General features: G+C 44.0%; 1 protein-coding gene across 2 annotated transcripts in view; it reads right to left on the bottom strand.

Moving 5' to 3' along the window:
- Window positions 1–18971, bottom strand: part of CUNH1orf21 (chromosome unknown C1orf21 homolog) — a 106999-nt gene that overhangs the window by 61064 nt on the left and 26964 nt on the right. For both annotated transcript variants that reach the window (XM_041420631.1, XM_041420632.1), the window contains exon 2: window positions 1481–1686. In XM_041420631.1, coding sequence (XP_041276565.1) covers window positions 1481–1574 — 94 coding nt within the window. In that variant the 5' untranslated portion in view covers window positions 1575–1686. The remainder of the gene's footprint in view (window positions 1–1480; window positions 1687–18971) is intronic.

Here is an 18971-nt window from a genome sequence, read left to right as displayed (position 1 = left end):
CATGGACTCAGGTCTTTAGGAATGACAAATTCCACGCCTAAACTACAGCATGGGCCAGGAAATGGTTAAGAGCATGTAGTACTCCTGACAGCAAAATACAGAACGATTCACAGCCCTCAAATGGATCCCAGAATACCTAAATGATACTGCTGACACCAGTCCAGCCCTATAAATGGGAGCCTTTTGAAATCCCTTCAATCTTCTTGATCCTCTGACTCCAGAAGCTACCTTAAGTTTCCTCTGTTGAAGTTATGATCTTTCGTCCACAGCATGTGGTTAAACCACCAAAAAAAAAAAAAGACTGAGACTCACATTTTGCCAAAAATTGCTCCCTTACTAAGTATAAGCTAAAATCTAAACTCAAATTCCTCTGAGCAACCAACAGAATTTACTGTTTATGACAGCACTTAAAGGCCTATTTTAAATAAAAGCAATGTATTGAGCTCACAATTCCAAACCCAGCATCTCCCAGGGATGAGAAAGAGGACTGAACAGTCCTGGTGTTTGTTGAACAACTGCTTTCTCTTCAGGTAACACCTCTGGGTATTCTTACTCTGGGATCCACTGGGAGAGCAAGCCAGCCCTCAGAAAGCCTGGAAAAAACACCAGGAAGGTTTGGTGTACTCAGTACCAAGGCACTTGTTTTAAGAATGAAAGTACCAAGGCAGCTTATTCACAGCTGACTTAACTTTCAGGCAGGTGTCCGGGTAGATCTAGAAATTCATTTCTGAATTGTCTTGCAGATAATTCCTGACATTTTAAAATCTAAATTTCAAGATTTATGTATTTATCTAGAAAAAATAAAAACAACTTTGTGTATACTAAGAGAATCTGAGGCAAAAAAAAAACCCATGAAGCTGACTGTGATTTTATCTCCTATCACTTTACCTCTCCTGATGCACAAGACCTGGATCACAGACCAGTCTTCGCAGTGAAACAGATGTTTTCATCCCACATTCCCAGCACCACTAAATCCCTCAGTTTCTAGTTTCATTGTACCTTCAAACCCTGTTTGCTACAGGACTTCAGAACTAATGTTTTATTGCTTTACAGAAGTGAGGAATTACTTTTCCAACCAAACAGATTTTCAGTTTTAGGAAATGAGTCAACTATGTTGATACCCAGTGGCATATAAACATATAACAGAGACACATATATAAATACATATAAAAATACCTATATCAATACCTATATAAATACATGAGGGGTTGTGCAACTCGTTGTCTTTGAACTATTCCAGGACTCGAGGAGGTAAAGACAGCGTAGCACCACATATCACTTAAAATGTTATTTTTTCACTAAGGGTTTCACCTCTGTTTCAAGTGTCATGGTACCCTCCCCTGGATGAGCCAACTGCTCTGCCATTGTGACATATTTTGACAGGCATTTTGCTTTGTGTTTGGTTGAAAGATTAAGACTCCCTTGCAGACCTCCCAGGACACTCGTGGTGCCGGGAGAAAGACAATCCTGTGACACTCACCCCCAAACACATCTCCGTTCTGGTAGTTCTTGCCCTTCTGAGTTTCCTCTTCGTTTTGAACAGTAGAAACATGCTTGGCGGAGGCACAGCCCATAGCTTCATTCAGACAGCTCCAGCTGGACCGAACCACAGATCATCTCTAGCGACGCCCGCTCATCCTCGCAGAAATAATCCACCTTCCTGCTCGCCTCTCACGTGCCTTCCACCTAAACACGGCCAAAGAGAGAGGAAAATTTTCACAAGGTACCCTCCACAAGGTGAGCTTCAAGGAGATAAAAAGTGGAGTTTGTGAGGAGCACAAGGGCACAGCCTCCACGGCCTGAGGCTGCTGAAACCATATTCCATATCAGCCGGTACAGGCAGGTCAGGATAAAGGTGCCTCCACCCTGCCCCGCGACTGAGCACAGCAGTTGAACTCAAAGCCTCTTCCAGCCTGAGTCTTTAATCCATGGCTTGAAGACAGCAACATGCAGATCTGTTTCCCACCCAGGCAGCTATTCTCACAGAATGCAGAGGGTTTTGGGAGAGGAGGTAAGAAACCATCAATATCTGCCCCTCCTGCTCCTTTTACCAATCTACCCAGCAAGCCAGTTTTCTTAAAAGCATTTTACTGATTAAGAGCTGCTAATTGCAAATGTTGGGACAAAATAACCCCTCTAAATCAATTAAAGATCTTATGTTCCCAGATGTGAAAGGCGATAGTCAGCTGTATTATCTTTTCTCTACGTGTTCATTATTCTACTCAATCCATAAAACCTCCATCACTCAAAAAGACTACCACCCCCATTTTAAGATGGAATAACACTCCCTGAACAGTCCAGATGTCACATAAAACAAAAGGGAAAAGAAAAATTGAATCCAGAACTGTAATATTTTAGGTTAAAAAGAAATTCAAATTCATAAACTGTTTATTGCTAAATGGTTCTGCACTGGAACAAAAGCTACCTCAAAGTTTGGTGAGATGACCTGGTTTGCCTTTCCACCAGCCAAACTTTTAAGAAGAAAGAAAAGTGATAAACTCCCCCTTTTACCAAGATTTTTAGCTCAGCTATAGCATAAGATCATACACTCAATTTCTTAACTCATTACTTCTGAGCATGTACTTCACAAGGCTGTGGCTCACTCTGCTCCACGCTGACCACAAGTTCATGTGTAACATCAGACAAGCACTCTTACCTAGGGAGAGCTGGAGCAAGATGATCTTTAAGGTCCCTTCCAACCCAAAGCATTCTATGACACAGCAGTATCCACTGCAGCAGAACTGGATAATCCCAAGGGAAACGGTGACTTTCCTTTCCTTCAGCACTCAGCACTGGCAGCTCAGTGACACACCAGCACATGGTCTAGGAGGGTTCTGCTCCTCCTTCACAGGGATTTTCCTGCCCATCCCCAAAGCCACAGACATGAGGATGTGGCAGCCAGGCTCAGAGTGATTCCATTTAGCAGACCGTGGCCTTCAGCAAGCAAGGGGAAGGACTCTGGATGCAGGACCACCTCTAACTCCTACTCACAGCCAGCTTCCCCCTTCTCTGCACAGAGCAGTGCTTGTCCTCCACTTGGCAAGGGTGTCCCAGAACATACAATGTGTATCTGCTAACCCCTGCCCGCAGCAGCCCCCCATCCCTAGTTTCATTTCAGTGCATCCCCCTACATGCTCTACTCCTTTTTTCCTTTTCTTATAGAGGCATGCCTGAGCCTGAATTTCTCACTGCTCCATCCTTCTCTTCCCCCTTAGACAAAGCTAATTACTCATCCCAAAACACAGGATTTTATATGATAACAGAAAAACTTGGGTTGGGAGGGACTTTAAGCTCATCTCATTGCAACCTCTGCCATGGGCAGGGACACCATCCTCTAGCCCAGGCTGCTCCAAGCCCCATCCAGCCTGGCTTTGGGCACTTCCAGGGATCCAGGGACAGCCAGTGTTTTGGGCAATTAACACCAGACATTGTTGCTGTTAGTGGAAGGGAGTGAGCACACCCCTCTGGAGCTATTTTTTTAACCCTATGTGGTTATATAACTTTCCCCCATCCCAAAAAACCTAGATTTTACAGGAAAAATCACTATAAAGCCAGGGAAGTTCCTCAGTTTTTGCAGTTCAGGGAGGGTCACAGCTGACAATTCATCCCCTTCTATGTCCAAGTGGCAGCCTGCACTAAGGTCTTCATCTCACTGCTGGGGGGAAACAGGGATCCAAAGGGATTTAAAGCATCAGCCATGCTGTGCTTGGAGATAGATAAACACACAGGGGTGTGGGAGATGGAGGAGAAACAGCAAACTGGGAGAGGGAACTGCTACCTGGACTGGAAATTAAATGGGGACTTTATCTTCCCAGAGGACATAAATTTGGTTAAAGACGAGAACTTTTAATGGACAGCTGAAACAAATGAAGGGGATAAACATGACCAACAGAGCCTGGTTGTCTGACTTCTGGTTTAAAATACAACCAGTAGTATTATTCCAGGGGAAAAGGGTGTGGCCAACTGTAAGGAAAGAAGCAAGGGAAGGCTTGATGTAACCCTGGAAAGGATGTGGAGGTGTTTGGGTGAGACCTGGGTAGGAGGCTGGTGTGGGGGAATGACTGCCTACCACAGCTCAGCCCCTCTGAGCAGCAGAACTGCAGGCACAGAAGTACCTGTTGAATGAATTATGCTCCTGCCATATTCAATTATTTTTCCTGTTTCCTTTTCTGCCCCTCAGCAGGGACCGTTTACAAAAGGGAAAACAGCTGCTTAGTAATAAAACCCAAATGTATTTCACAAAGGAGCAGTGGGTTGGGTTTAGGAAGGAGATTTTTTTTATGAAGCCTTATATAGCTAGCATGCAGCACAACAAATTGCAAAATACTTAATTATTGATTAGTGCCCAAGACAGGATGGCCCCAGGACCACTGAGCTGCATGAATAATCAAGAGCAAGGGGATAGAGAACAGGAATGCTAAAGGATAAAGCTCTTTGGGGGAGAAAGGGAAAAAATATCCACGGTCTAATCTCTCCTGCAGCATTTTGGTAGCACACATCAACCTTTAAAAATATGGTCATGTTTGAAGGCATACTGTGATTAAAGGAAACAGATGGGGATACAAGAACTGGAAGTTCTGGAAGTTAAAGAACAGCAATCACAGCAGCACCTGAAAAAGCCATACAATTAATAGTTGGGTTATGGAGGCAAACTTCTCCTGGTGCCAATAACTGAGCTGAGGAAGCTACTGAAAAATGACCTCCAAGGTGAGTCTAACATAATTCCAGGCACTGCTGATAACATAGTGCTGTGAGACATAGGTAACTAACCACAACCCAGGGACAGCAGAGGATCTAATACCAAGAACAGAGTGGGAGGAAAGCAGCATTAATTTCACAGGGGATGAAATCCACAGTACAGGGCAGCAGGATGCTCTCCAGCCTTGGGAAACCTCCCCTGCCTGAGGACCAGAGCCCTCAGGATGAGTTTGGGAATCACTCAGAAGGAGGTGCTGGTCCTCACGCAGGGGGATGCCTGGCAAAGCTGTGGGGATGTGAAACACAGCACTTCACAGGGCAGCAGAACAACACATCCGTTCCTCCTCCTCCTCCCCCACTTCTGCACAAATGTAATCTTCCCTTTTGTCTTCCACAGCATTTTGGGGGCACACAAAATTTCAGAAGCCAAAAATAAAAAGAAGAAGAAAACCTCAAACCATTTGCAGCTCATGTTCACCACCCACCATCACTAATTATCAAGATTTGAGAGGCAATTTGCAGGCTCCGATCTGCAAAACGCTGGTGAGAAAAATCTCTCAGGCAGATCAAAAGTGTCTACACCACCCCCAAATGAAATGCAGCAGGCTGAGGACTAACATCTCACACGTGGGTCAGAAGAAGACTAGAGGCACTCTCAGATGCTGTGCTTTGTACCCCAGTTTTCTTCTGAGCTAAAAATGGGGGAGCTCAACTCTTAGAATAGAAAATACCTTTGGAAACCTTCAGCAATTCCTTTTTTCTTTCTTCTGAGCAATGCCTGTGATGTATTTTTTCCTTTACCAACCTTTTCAACACTTCATTAACCCACTCATTATGCCCTCATCTCTTATTTCTGACGGTCAAAGGTTGCATCCTTGACAAAACACATTTTGCTTTCACAAACACTTCATACAAATGGAGGTCTTCAGTGTTTTACGACAAATGCATGTTAATTCTTCTATTACAACAGTTGTATTTGTTTTCATCTTTATTGCATTGAGGTAACTGATCTTGCATCATCTTCAGGGCGTATCTGCAGATACATCCACAAGTTTCTTTCTGTGCTGACCACACAGGAAATCGAGTTAAAGTTTGACAATGCTCAAGAGATCAAAGCAACAAGTTTCATGCAACCATGAAAAACCCCTAAGCTACAAAAGCCACCCTTAGCTTTTCCAATGAAACAACCTGTTCCAGGCAGAATTTGAGGATTTCACTTACTGCTACTAATTATGTTTATTTCCTATAAGAAAAAAGCCTGTTTGATTTCCATTTCATTTTTTTCCCAAGAAGGAGGAAGAAATGAATTCTGAATTTGTCCTCCACAAGGGCTGCCAGTAGTTAGCACCTGGGACTTTTCCACTGCAACATCCCTCTTTCTCAGCTACCTTCCCCCACAAAAGATGGCTTTTTGGGTTTTATTCAAAAGCCAAAAGGCATTTTTGGAGCCAAAAGGATATCACTTTTGCCTTTGAAGTGCACCAACTGCCTCAGGAAGGAAGGAGAAAGTATTTTTAAAAAACGTTCATATAAGGTCTCTTTCTCCTTCTTCAAATTATTCAAATTGGCATGAATAGTCCAGTTATGTTGAAAATTAACCCAATGACTTGCTAAATAAGCAGGGCTAAATGAGCAGCAGAATGAGTGGTGCAAACACTCCGGAGCAACATCTTCCAGTGGCTCTAGGGGAAAAGAAAAGTCAAAGTGAGTGGTGATTTCTGTTCCTTGGGAGCCATGGACAGAAGATGCTGCCCTCACCCATGGCACAAACAGCCAGGAAATGAAGCATTTTCTGCCCTTCTGTGAATGGTTTGCCCCTGTCCTGTGCTCATTGCAATTTCAGCCTCCTGCTGGAAGCAGGCTGTCCCAGAGAGGCAGGTGAGCAGAGCAGCCACTGCCTGGAAGGGGAGGGAATCAGCTCCAGGCTGTAAAGCCAGGGCACAGGAAACACAGCATGGCTTTGCACCAAACCAGCCCAGCTGCCCAGGCCAACGGGCTGCCCTGTGTCCTCCCCTGGGAAGCTGCACTCAGCACAAACCCCTTTTCCAAGAGAAAACAGGGATACTGCAACTTGACAGCTAAAAACACCCAGCATTAGAGATCATCTACCTACAGGGTAGAGCCTGGATGGAATCAATTCTACTAATTCACATCATCAGCTTAACACAGGACAGTCTTTGCTCTGCTGAGGCTTAGATCACCTTTTTCATCAGCAAAATTTGCTGATCTTCTTTTGTTTTGCTTGCAATCAGGATTTCTGCTGATCCAGTACATGGGGTTTTGATATATTAAAGCAAGAAGTTATTTCCAAATAGAAAAGCTCTCAATAGCATCATGATACTTCCTGGGAGCATCTTCTCCTTCCTCAGAATCTTAAGGAGAAATACCACCAGAAAATCCATGGAAAAATATTTCAAACATCACAGAGTGGAGTACAAATATGGAAGGGAAAGAGAATTGCATAGCAATCATCCTCTTCATTCACACAGGGTGGCGTTAAAGTAAAATCAGTGTGAAAAGCCCACAGCACATGAGATGTCAGTCATACAACTTACCATTTTTCCAAATAAAATTAATTACATTTCATTCTGAATTTCTTTTACCCTCAAATACTTTAGGAGTAGTGATACAAAGATTACCAGTACCACTGCAGAATGCAGTTCTAACATTTAATAACTTTCCCCCCACTGTGAGAATTAAGAGACAAAATTTTGAAGTTAGATGAGGTTTAATATTTGTTTCAGTTTGCACACAGAGATGGCCTGTTTCAGGTGAGACCCCAAACTTTTCAAACACATTTCATCTGCACAAGCCTTCCAGACCAGTAACTGTACCAGAGCTTGCCTTTAACACAGAAGCAGGTACTACTCAACCAGATTTCCAAAGATTCAGGACATTTGTCCTCAATATTTCCAGAAAAAAACAAGAACTTTTCATAAAAAATAGGACTACATGACAAGATGCAGGTAACACCTAAATATTTCCTGCTTCTACAGCAGAGATTGCTGTGGTTGTTAGAAGAACACGACAGAGCGATGTTCACAGAATCATGGAATTGTTTGGATGGGAAGGAATCTTGAAGCCCATTCCTTCCTACCCCTGCCAGGACAGGTATCTTCCACCATACCAGGTTGCTCCAAGCCCTGTCCAGCCTGGCCTTGGACACTTCTAGGGATCCAGGAGCAGCCACAGCTTCTCTGGGCACCCTGTGCCAGGGCCTGCCCACCCTCACAGGGAGGAATTCCTTCCCAAAATCCCATCTAACCCTGCCCTGTGGCAGTCTGAAGCCGTTGCCTTGCCCCACACTAAAAAAGACTACAGTCAACACCAGATAACTAAAAACCTGCCAGCAACAACCATGATTAAAAGCAACAAAACCTTTCCACTGACTTGAGGTGGCTCGAGGTCACTTCCTGAACCTCCAGTGTCATGAAACAAAGATTGTTTTGTGATTTATTTCCAAAGGGATTTTGAAAATGCAGGGCTGCTGGTGGCACCTCGGGCTGATGTGATGTGAGACACCAGGCAGGACTACAGAAAAGCCAGGTTCCATTTTCAGTACATGACTTTCTTGTACATCTAAGAATAATCTCCAACAGTTACCGTAATGGGAAGGTAGCTCAAGCACCTCTAAAATATAAAAAAAGCAAGCAATAAGCTCTCCTATTTAATTTTATTTCTGTCTTCATGGTTTAAGAGTAAGATGTGCTTCACTGAGCAGGACACAGTAAAAGGCCCTGAGGTACAGGAGCAGAGATTTACAGTATTTAATGTGCTCCAAGCACAGGTCTGAGCATCATCTCCCTTTTGAAGGCTCACTCCCCTTGCTCTGCCTTAATAAAATAATTTAAAGATGCAACCATTACATCTAGGCAGTCACCACCATCATGTCAAATCACACTAAAATAATTGATGTAGAAGGTGCAGCCACTTCATCAACAAGACCCTGCTGCTTTGGAGGAAAACCTTGATGGATAATTACCACACTGAGAAAACAGCCTTGTTCTCCTGAGCTCCTCTCATCCTCCCACCAGGGCTGAGGGATCAATCTCCAAATGCCAACACTGACTCTGGCCTGGAGCTGAGCTCTTTTAAGGACTGCCCCTCTCCCACAAAAAGCAGTGGTTTAACAAATCTCTCCTAAAAATGTGAAGTACATACTTCTTTATTTCAACAGGAAAAGGATCAAGGACCTAATACCACCCACTAGTGTGGTAGCAAAGACCTGCAATTTTAAGACTTGAATGTCTGATCTTCATTTTTTGTTCTTTCACACTTTGATTTCCTTCCCAAACTACTACTTCTTAATCTTTCCTGTGTGCCACCATGAAGGTAGAAATAACCACTCCGAGATGGGTCCCAATGCAATCATCTGTAATTGCACATTTGCAGGGTCTCACTTCCCTTTAGACACACTGATTTATCATAACTGCTCTACAACAAAAAGCCCACAGTCAGTTGACTTGCTATTCCCTAGAAAATCCTTAAAAATATCCACAAATGAGATGACAGACCCTGGCATCTCCCTCCATCTCCAGCTCCATCAATGAATGATGAATATATATACATAAGCAACTCTCTGCTCAAAAATCCAGCACAGAATTACCCCACCTCACGAAACTGCCTGGACTCTGCCTTGAATATACACTCTCCAGTTATGCTGTGAGCTTCCAGCTTCCACCTGGAGACCTTTCCTTGCATGCTGGTAAGCCAAACAGCAAGTCTGGGCCAAATTGCTGCCCACAGAGGAAGAGGAAAGCAGCTGCAGCTGGAGAAGGGTGGCTGGATGTCCCTGGATGTCTGCACCCACAGAGAGCCCACAACCCACCCCCCACCCCGCTTCCAAGGCATTTTTCACCCAAAGAGCTACAGCAGGAGCTACTTTATGTGCCACTGAGGATAAACTTAACACAGAACAACTGAGCTGTGCAGAAGCCAAGGGGCTGAGATGCTGGGGACCTGCTGCTAATGTGCCAGCAAGGAAACATTTGCCATATGCACGTCTGCTGCTGCTGCTGCTGTGCAATTAGGGAATGGAGCAGTTTCAAGGGGCCTCCTTTTTTGGCAGATGAGCTAGAGAAATAAGAAATCTTTCTTCACTAACCTGATAACACTTAAATGACAGAATAAGTGCAGAGATGCTGCTCAAAACCACAGGAGGTGACTCATTCAGGCTGCTGAGGAGCGATCCCAGCACAGGCACCCATTCCATGCACGTCTGCCTCCTCCATGGCTCAACCAGCAGAAGCAATCTTGCTAAAAATCAGCAGGTAAAATTCAGGATAAGAGCTAACAGAGCTCATTCTTAGCTCTTCTCTACAACTGCGTAGGGTTCAGCATTTCTACTGGGTTTTGGGGTTTTTTGTGATTTCCTAACTGTAGTCTCATTGAAATGGCACAAGCAGGAATGAAAGGGATGCACACAGCAATCTGCATTCCCAAAATGACACTACTGACTGCTCCCTCCTGCTCTGCAGGATGACTCCTCAGCACCAAGGAGGAGAACACAGGATTTTTGGTGCTGAAGGCCACGGTAGCTGAATGTTTGTGCTGGTATGGTTTGACCCAAGAGCCCTATGCCATATGCTATTCAAAATCCCCAGCTGGGAGGGGAGCTGAGAAAGCTGCTCTGAAAGCAGCAGAGCTTCAGAAACTTCCAGCCCAGAAGAGGGGGATGGAAAATCACATGTGAGAGAAGAACCGGGTTCTGCTCCTGCAAAACCTGTTGTGATCCATTCCCTACTTTCATCCCACCCCCCTGTTCCGTACTCAGGCACAGGAGCTTCTGGACATCCCTGATGGAGGCAAAAACATTTCCTTCAACACAGATTTAGGAGCTTACTCCAGTCACAGCTTTAGGTAGTGGCTTTCTCCTTTTTTTTCTCTTTTTTTTATTTAAAAAAAAAGTCTTAGAACATCATCAGTTACTGTTCCATGGTGAGATGCTGAATGGATACATCCATAACCAAGCCTAGATATTCACAAAATAACATCTAGACCATGTTTCAGCCTATGATATAAATAAATGAGCAGCAGACTAGCCAAAACCAATTGCAGTATTTTCAGTTCATGTTAACAGAGCTATAACTCAAACACAACCAGCCAGGGCAGAAGTGGATCAGTGGCACAGGAGCAGGGAGGGCTGCAGATCTCTCCTCCCACTGATGACAAGGAGACAGCAACAGCCCTCACAAGGATTTAAAACGCAGAAACCAGCTTCTGAGTTTTTTCAACTACCTACATCTTCTTCCAGCTGGTAGCATCCTGGGTCTGTATTTTGACTTAATTTTACATTTCCCAAAAGTGACAGTGATAATTTTCTGTGTACAGGGAGCTGGGCCCTCTTCTGCATTTCATACACCTGTACAGTGCTCTTCAGCTCGGAGCCACAGTTTAAGCACCTGCTTGAACTCAAAAACCACCATTTAAAACCAACTGTGTATAAAGCACAACTTTCTGTTTGATGGTGTCAACTTTTCCTGGATACCACTTGAATTTATTGAAACCAAATACCATGCAGAATAGTAATGATGAAGCAATTTTTCGTACATAAAGAGGTTTAAGAACCACCCTGAGAGCATTTACACCTCACCCGTAAATCCCAGCTCAACAAAACCCATGCAACACAGGGGCACAGCATCCTTTTGGAAAGGTCTAGTGGATATTAGTTAGATATTGAGTTAGATTTAGCACCAATGCATGCAAACACCATGCTAGGGTTTCCTGCATGCACCGCACGGATGCAGGGACTGCAGAAGGCATTAAATAACCTAAGTCATCCTTGCAAAGTGTGTGTGTGCTCTGTGCAGGAACAGTGAAGGGTATAAGCTTATCTGTGCTGTTCACCACCAAATACTGAAACTAGAACTGACCCGGCAACCAGGAACCACCCAAAACTATTTTGGGTGCTGCTTCCAACTCCCTTTAGGCAGCACACGGAATGTAACCCACTGAGGAGGGAGCAGAGGGTCCCGTGTCGGTCCAGCTGTGGGACTGGGAAGACTGGGATGCAGGGAGATGAACTGCTGGCCCGTGGCCCTGCAGTTGTGCCAGGTCTATCACTGAGCAGGGGCAGGCTGGAGGAAACAATCCTGAAAGCACAGACAAATGGAGCGTTCTCCCACGGCCCCTCACAGCCACAGGGCCAGACTACGGTGGCATTTTCCAGCCAAATCCACACATGAATAGAAGGGGGGGAAAGCCCAGCTGGAAACAGCCTCACAGCAGTCAAAGCAAGGAGAAAACCCATACAGAGCAAGGAAAAAATACAAATTCTGCTCAGCTGTAAGAGAGGAGAAAAAATGTATTATAAATAATTGAAAAGGCTTCCAAAGACCATTGAATACAATCAGGAGGAATTGAAAAGTAATAGGATTTTTTTTAAGAATTGTAGTGTCAGAACAATACAAATGGCCACAGGATCATAATTCATGTGGAAAACCCAGGTCAAAATAGGCCCGAGCAAGCATCCAAACACGCTAAAGCTCTGCAGATGCTCCTGCAGTTTTCTCATGAAGAGAACACTGATGGGGAGAAGAGTCAATGCAACACTGTTCAAACTGTGACAGTGGGACAAAATAATGCAAGGCCCCTGAAGAAATCAGAAATATGGATTGCAAAAGACTGAGGCAACTTTGAAAAGCAAGGAGAGCGTGAGTGCACAGTCCGTTTGGCTTGAGGAGGGACAGAGCAGGGACTGGCTCAGAGTGTAATTACACCCCCCAGGCTGGCCCACACTGGGACCCTCACTCACACCTGAGAGCAGGGGACAACATCCACAGGAAAGTGAAAGTTTCACCCACCACACTGTTTTCATCATCTTGAGGACAACACTGTCTCAACAGTACTACCCAAGTTCTTCCACTGTACTCCACGCAGATCTCCTTTTTCATGGGGATCAATTGAGCTGACCCTCTAGGAGCTGAGTCCTTCTCCTTCTGCTCACAAGGACTCTCCTTCCAATTACTTTATTATTCAAATACTGCTCCTTTTCCAATCAGGGCCTCAGTTATTCTATAGTGTCAGTTATTACATAATGTCACTAGGTAAGGGGCCAAGGAATGTGCACCTCTGTGAACTGCCCACACAGCCATAGAGAATTCTCCTCCAACAGCCTTCAAACTTCATGTACTTTGGCCTGCTGATAATTTGGGCAGAAAACCATCACATTTCAAAGGTGCCTATACTCAAGTGTCCAAGGCCAGGCTGGATGGTGTTCTGAATAACCTGTTCCAGTGGAAGGTGTCCCTGCACACAGCAAGGCAGGGAATCATAAAGATGAGCTTTAAGGTCCTTTGCAATACAAACTGTTCTGGGATTCTGTGATTCAGTAGCACAACATCAGCTCAGTATTTTTGAAAGCCTCTCAAAAAGGTTGTCAAGGTTTTATAATCTTCCCCAGGGACTTGTCTCTAAAGCTTTTTTTAACCCTGTCACATTTATTAATTTGGGAAGTGATGCAGTGTTGCTTAAATTCCATTTATATTTTGTTCCTTCTTTTGTTTTGTTATTTTCCTCCTTGTGTCCAGCAAGGACTAGCTGCAGTAACCTGAGGTCTCCCAGTCCAGCTCTGCAGGTCCAGCAGGACCATTCCACTGTCCAGGGTCTGTGATTCCTCGTGACAGAGACACCTGGACACAGCTGCATCCCATGCCAAAAGGCAGCCATCCAGCAGCTGGATACTGTCGAGCTCAAAGGCCCCTTTACTCCCACATTTAGCTTTCTGCACATGAAAATAGCAGGTGCTTTCCTGAGAGTCAATTCTGCAACCCCTTTATGAGCTTTCTCTCCCTCTTTTAGGGTCGAGGATTCCTTTTTAAAATTAGAAAAAGAGAGAAGGCTGAATGAATCAGATTGGCTCTCTTAGATACACTTCTATTATGTTAGGAAAGCAATACAGAGACTAAATTCAAAAAACATTGAATTGGATATTAAAAATAAGAAGGGAGGGGGAAAAAAAGGAAAATGGAAGAGCCAATTGTGCAAAATGCAGACTGAGCACGTCCCTCCCAAACCATGCCTGGGATGGTCATGGCTGCACAAGGAGCCTGTAGCTGGAAGCTGATTCAATGTTATTTGCAAGAAAAACCATTTAACTGAGTCCAGCTCCTGGAACAGCCTTTAAGTCAAAACAACACAACTGTAAATGCTGGTGTCATTTATAGCACCTGTAAATCATCCACTGCCAGACAACTGATAAAGCTAGGCTCAGGAAAATCAGCATCCAGAGCAATATGCACCAAAACACCATAAATCCTTCTCACTATTACTGTATTTTTCCATCCCCATGTCATAAGCAAATTCTGTGCAACTGAATTATAATACTGTAGCTGAGCACTCACCAATGATATTTTAAACAGACTATTTAAAGGTGCCTTTATCCCACTGCAAAACACATCCTCAAGACAGCAACAGCAGAGAAGCATCCGCCCCAGAAATAATAACTGGATTCTTCTCTCTTTACTTTGTTTCTCTTCAGTTGCATGTTTTATAATTAAAAACCACATGACAGAGAGCCACTATTTTCTCATCCCCAGTGAATCATGTAATACATATGTCAGTGCTCATAAAAAACCCTTACTGCATCCAGGTGAAGTTGACATCCTTAAAACTCCAAAGGCTAAATCCAGAATGTCATAGTGAGAGCTTGAAGCAAAAAACAGCAAGGACAGAAATGCTGTGTCTGGTTCACCAAGAATGACCAGTTTCTGTTCAAGGCCAGGCTAAACAGGGCTTGGGGCAACCTGGGCTAGTGGAAAATGTACCCCATGGCAGTGGGTAGAATGAGATGGGGATCCTTCCTAACCCAAACTATACTAGAACTCTATGTCAGGTTTTAAAATATGCTAAAATAAAACCAAAAAATTTTATGTTTTTCTTAATTTTTTTTTCCCTCATTTCCCCATGGCTAAAAGAGAAACAAAGTCTAACTGCTCAGTCTAAGTGCTACAAAAAAATGCTGTCTAAAACAAAAAATAAATTAAAAAAAAAAAACAACTCAGGACATTCTGCCTGGAAATCATTTCACCTTGCTTTCTGATAGGCAGCTTTCTGTAATTCACCATTCCCTCATCCTTACTTTGCTGTGTGGCAACACCTGAGCCCTTCCTATTTATGACAGCATCACCACCACCCCTGGAAGGGCTTTTTCAACACAGGCAGAGCCAATGCTTGGCTGGAGATGGGCCACAGAAGCTCACAAGGAGTCCGAGCAGCAAGAGAAGCAGTTCTGATGAGGAATTAGGCGAAATCAGCTTTGTGCTGCACCAGTATCATCCTGCCTCCTCACAGTGGGATGATGGGAAGTGACTGCTTACTGAGATGGAAGAGACCCTCTGAAGTCCACCAAAACACCAGGGAAGGAGAGAAATGCCAGGGGAAGGGAAGAAGTTGCTTGTTCTGACAGCCAGCGGGATGAAAGAAGTTGAAAAGATAAAGGAAAGGAATTAAACATAGAAACTTTGTCTTCTCCAAGGTCCTCAGCTGACCTGAGTCACATTACTCAGATGGTTTTTGATGGGCTAAATCAGCCTGTGCCAGCTATGGATGCAGGGCAAAAATAACAGGAATCAGCAGCTACCCAGTGAAGAAATAAAGCAGCAGAAACCCTGGGAAGGCAGACTTGATCCCCATCAGGATCCACACAAAGCAGCCACTTGGATTTCCATACCCAAATGCCAATGACTTCCTCCCAAGCAGCCCAAAAAGTGAGTTTCTGAGCAAGCACCAGAGATCAAATTTTAAATACAGCCAAGATACCAAATCAGGATGGGGCAGTTGCCAGCCAGCACCAGCTGGAACGGAAGCTGTAACCCCAACAGCTCACTTAATCCTCTCTTTTTAGGCCATAAAAAGATCTTGAAGAGGCCTCTGAATTCCAAGAATAAATGATAACTTTAAGTGAAAATGTGGCAGGAGGAATGATGTGGGTGCTCACAGATCCCAGGGCTCAAAGCTGGGCTTTCCAGCAGCTTCAGCCTGGGCAACACAGATCCTCCAGCTGAGATCCAACAGATCAAGGGAGTCACTTGATGCAAATGAGTGCTTCTGTAGATACAGTGGCTTAAAAAGAAAAATAAAAGTATTGATTTTTGCTATTATTTGATACAGAAGATCAATCTGCATGTGACTAGTGCATTTCAGTCTATAACATAACTGATAAAAGTGTAATGGAACATTAATTTTAATTTAGGGTTATTTAAGTGCCTTATGGGAGAGGGGGGGGAGGGAAGGATCTGCTTTTATATAAGCCAAAGTACAGTCTCAGGGACACAAACAGATTTTTTTATCAGTGTATAAAAACCAAGACAGGTATTTCAGAGCACAGCAGACTTATTCATAAGGAGAGGAGTAGGTAATCCAATTTTACATGATAAAATCCCAAACTTTTGTATTTTCACCATGGCACTTAGCTTCCCTCAATGGTTTGAGAGTGAAAAGCCAGCCCAGGCTGGCAGTTTCCCCCTGAGCCCCCAGGACTTCTTTCTCTCCCTGCAAGCTGCCACACACCCTCACAGAATACCAATGACACGGGATGGGACAACTGGGAACCAAACCAGGGGCTCCAAAACAGGCCAGCACAGTGCAGCAATAAAATCTGTTTATTTTAGCAAATCAAACTGAAGACATGAGGTGAATACACTGCCCTGGTCCCTTCCCACTGCACAGGGAGGACCTAATGGGTGCATTACAGGCAGAGCTCAAGGTGCATGCTCCCCACTTAGCAAGAACATGGTTGACTGCTTCATATAAAGCCATAAATGATTGATGTTACTCACAATTTACCTGGGAAAAATACTCCATTTCCCATGCAAGCCAGATAGGGTGGGAAACACGGTGGAAAGATCTTGAAAATTATAGATTGATCGGCCTTACAAGTTGTTTGAAATCAGAATTAACTAATGACAGTGTTTGAAGGCAACTAGAGGAAGATGTTATAACAAGAAATGTTAAGCTTCAGTCAGAGAAGTCAGTGTGCTTGGTTTTTTGGAATAAAGAAAATGTCATGTTACTTGAACATTCAAAAGCCAGGGACAGTGACTTGAAGGAGCTTTTACTGGAGACATCTGGGAAGTGGCTTGGAAGGAACCCCAGAATGTTACCTGGCCTGCCAGAGGGAAAAGAAGAGGGAGATCTTCACAGGAGCAAGTTCACCCTCAAGAGACTTCACTGAATGTCAGTGTAAGCAAGGAACTCCTCTGGGAACACTCCAGAGCCAGAGCCTGGGACTGCTGAGTGCCCCACGACCTCCCTAGTCCTCATTAATCCCCTACAATCACACAGCAATCAACTTCAGTTACAAAAAACCACGCCAAAACCCCGCAGCAGCATCCATCCTTGAATACAGATATGGGCTAAAACACATTTCCTGCAAGGAGTGGCCAAGGAAGAGCTATACATCATGGGTGGTGCTAAACTGCAAATTCATCAAGACTAGAAAAATGGCAAAATCCCAAGGGGCCAGAGAACAGCCAGACAATTAAGCTGCATGAACTTGAAATAAACTTATCTTGACAAGCACAAGGTAACACAGATTAGAAGGAATAATGTACAATTGTGATGCGGGTGTTACCATAGACAACTAATGACAATGTTTCACTGGGATTCAGAAAACTCAAGTGAAAAACTGACAAAAAACAAGACACAAAGCTAGATCAGCACTGATATTTTATTTCTTGCCTTCCTTTTGTTATTTACCATAGGATATTCTGAATACTGAGTTAAAATACTTTTTTAAAACTACATTAAAACACTTGTACTGATTTGTGTAACAAGATGAGCTGTAACAGACACTCACATTTTATTTTGGTGATCAGGATTATACCTCACAATCATCCCCACACAGCTTCTGTTTATGCACATCAACAGTCAACTGGTCTCACCAGCAGAAGGCTTCACCCTGATAGACTGTAATTCAGTAAATCTCTCACAAATTCTGAAAAGCCCTCTTGGAGGCACAGCACCATTTCACAGCAAGTTCTAGTCACAGAAAACACTCTGGAGAGGTGTCATGATGTGGCATCACAACACACCAGGCAGTTCTTGCAGATTATGCCTGTCTCATCCAATCCCTGGTGACAGCCCCACGAGCCCCTCACTGCTGGGACACAATCAGCAGACCCACGAGCTCCTCTTCCCTAATTTCCAGCAGCCAGGGGATGGTGTTTACCCAGATTAAATTTCCACGCTCAGCATGAGAGACTCCACATGCACCCTTAGATGCCTTCCCTGAGAGGCAGGCATTTGTATTCCCCAGCAGCATCACAGGCAGCTCCTTGCCAACAGCCCTTCATTAAATCTCCAGCCCAACCCTGAAGGTCCCATTCCATGAGCTGCCCTGTCAATGGATGTTTTCCCTGAAAAGAAGCCTCCTATTTTGTACGAGGAGGCTCAGTCAAAATAGCAGAGCAAGGAGAGCTGAAAAACAATCCTGGCTGGCACATTTCCTCCCACTTCCCCAGACTGAGGGCAATGCACTCTTCCCACTTGGATCATTTCCTGTTGGTCCCACACACTGAGTCCCTACATTTTCACTCGTCTCACAGTAAGAGTTACTTGAATTTCCTTTTTTCAAGGAGTATTTTTGTCACAGTGCAGCTGGGGCTGCCATAATATATTTTGGACTGCTTTTTTAGCCTAGAAAACCTCTGGAGTAAAACCCTACATGAGTTTTGGGTTTTGTTTGTTTTGGTTTTGTTTTTTTTTTTCTCTCCTTAGACATTTTATGAAACTTCATTAGATGTTTTAAACAAATTACTGCTGGGAAGTAAAAAGGGAAAAGCCCAGCCATCTTCAACTCCTCTAGATACCCTCTTGGTTCAGAGAGCAAAATTTCTATCTTCCAACTCCCAAGGTAAATGAGGCAAATCTAGGACAAGTCATGAATGAGCAAGTGAGCAGAAGCTGAGGGTACCTCTGAATATGTGTTCCTGTTCTCCCACACATCTTCCCCTTTGGCATAAAAACGTCACCAAGGTGTATCTGCCCATACAGATATTTATAAAAAGTATGTGTACACACACACACACACACATATATATAAATATATGTGTGTATATCCTGTAAAGGCAAACAAAGTGTCTATAAGGCACCAATGCACACATCTTTGCATTTCAAAACCAGGATTCTTAAAAATGCCAGTCCTTACCTCCTCCTCCTCCCCCCATGGTGCCAGGCTCTCTCAGCTCAAACAGATTTAAGAGCACTTTGTGCCAGAGCTTCTGCCAACTGGTTTCCAGGACAGAAAACATCTCTCATCCTCTTGAACAGCGAAA

The sequence above is a fragment of the Onychostruthus taczanowskii genome, unplaced genomic scaffold (assembly GCF_017590055.1).
Source record: "Onychostruthus taczanowskii isolate IOZ18803 unplaced genomic scaffold, ASM1759005v1 scaffold65, whole genome shotgun sequence".
In the NCBI taxonomy this organism is placed as follows: Eukaryota; Metazoa; Chordata; class Aves; order Passeriformes; family Passeridae; genus Onychostruthus; species Onychostruthus taczanowskii.
This window is presented reverse-complemented; position numbering and strand designations above follow the sequence as displayed.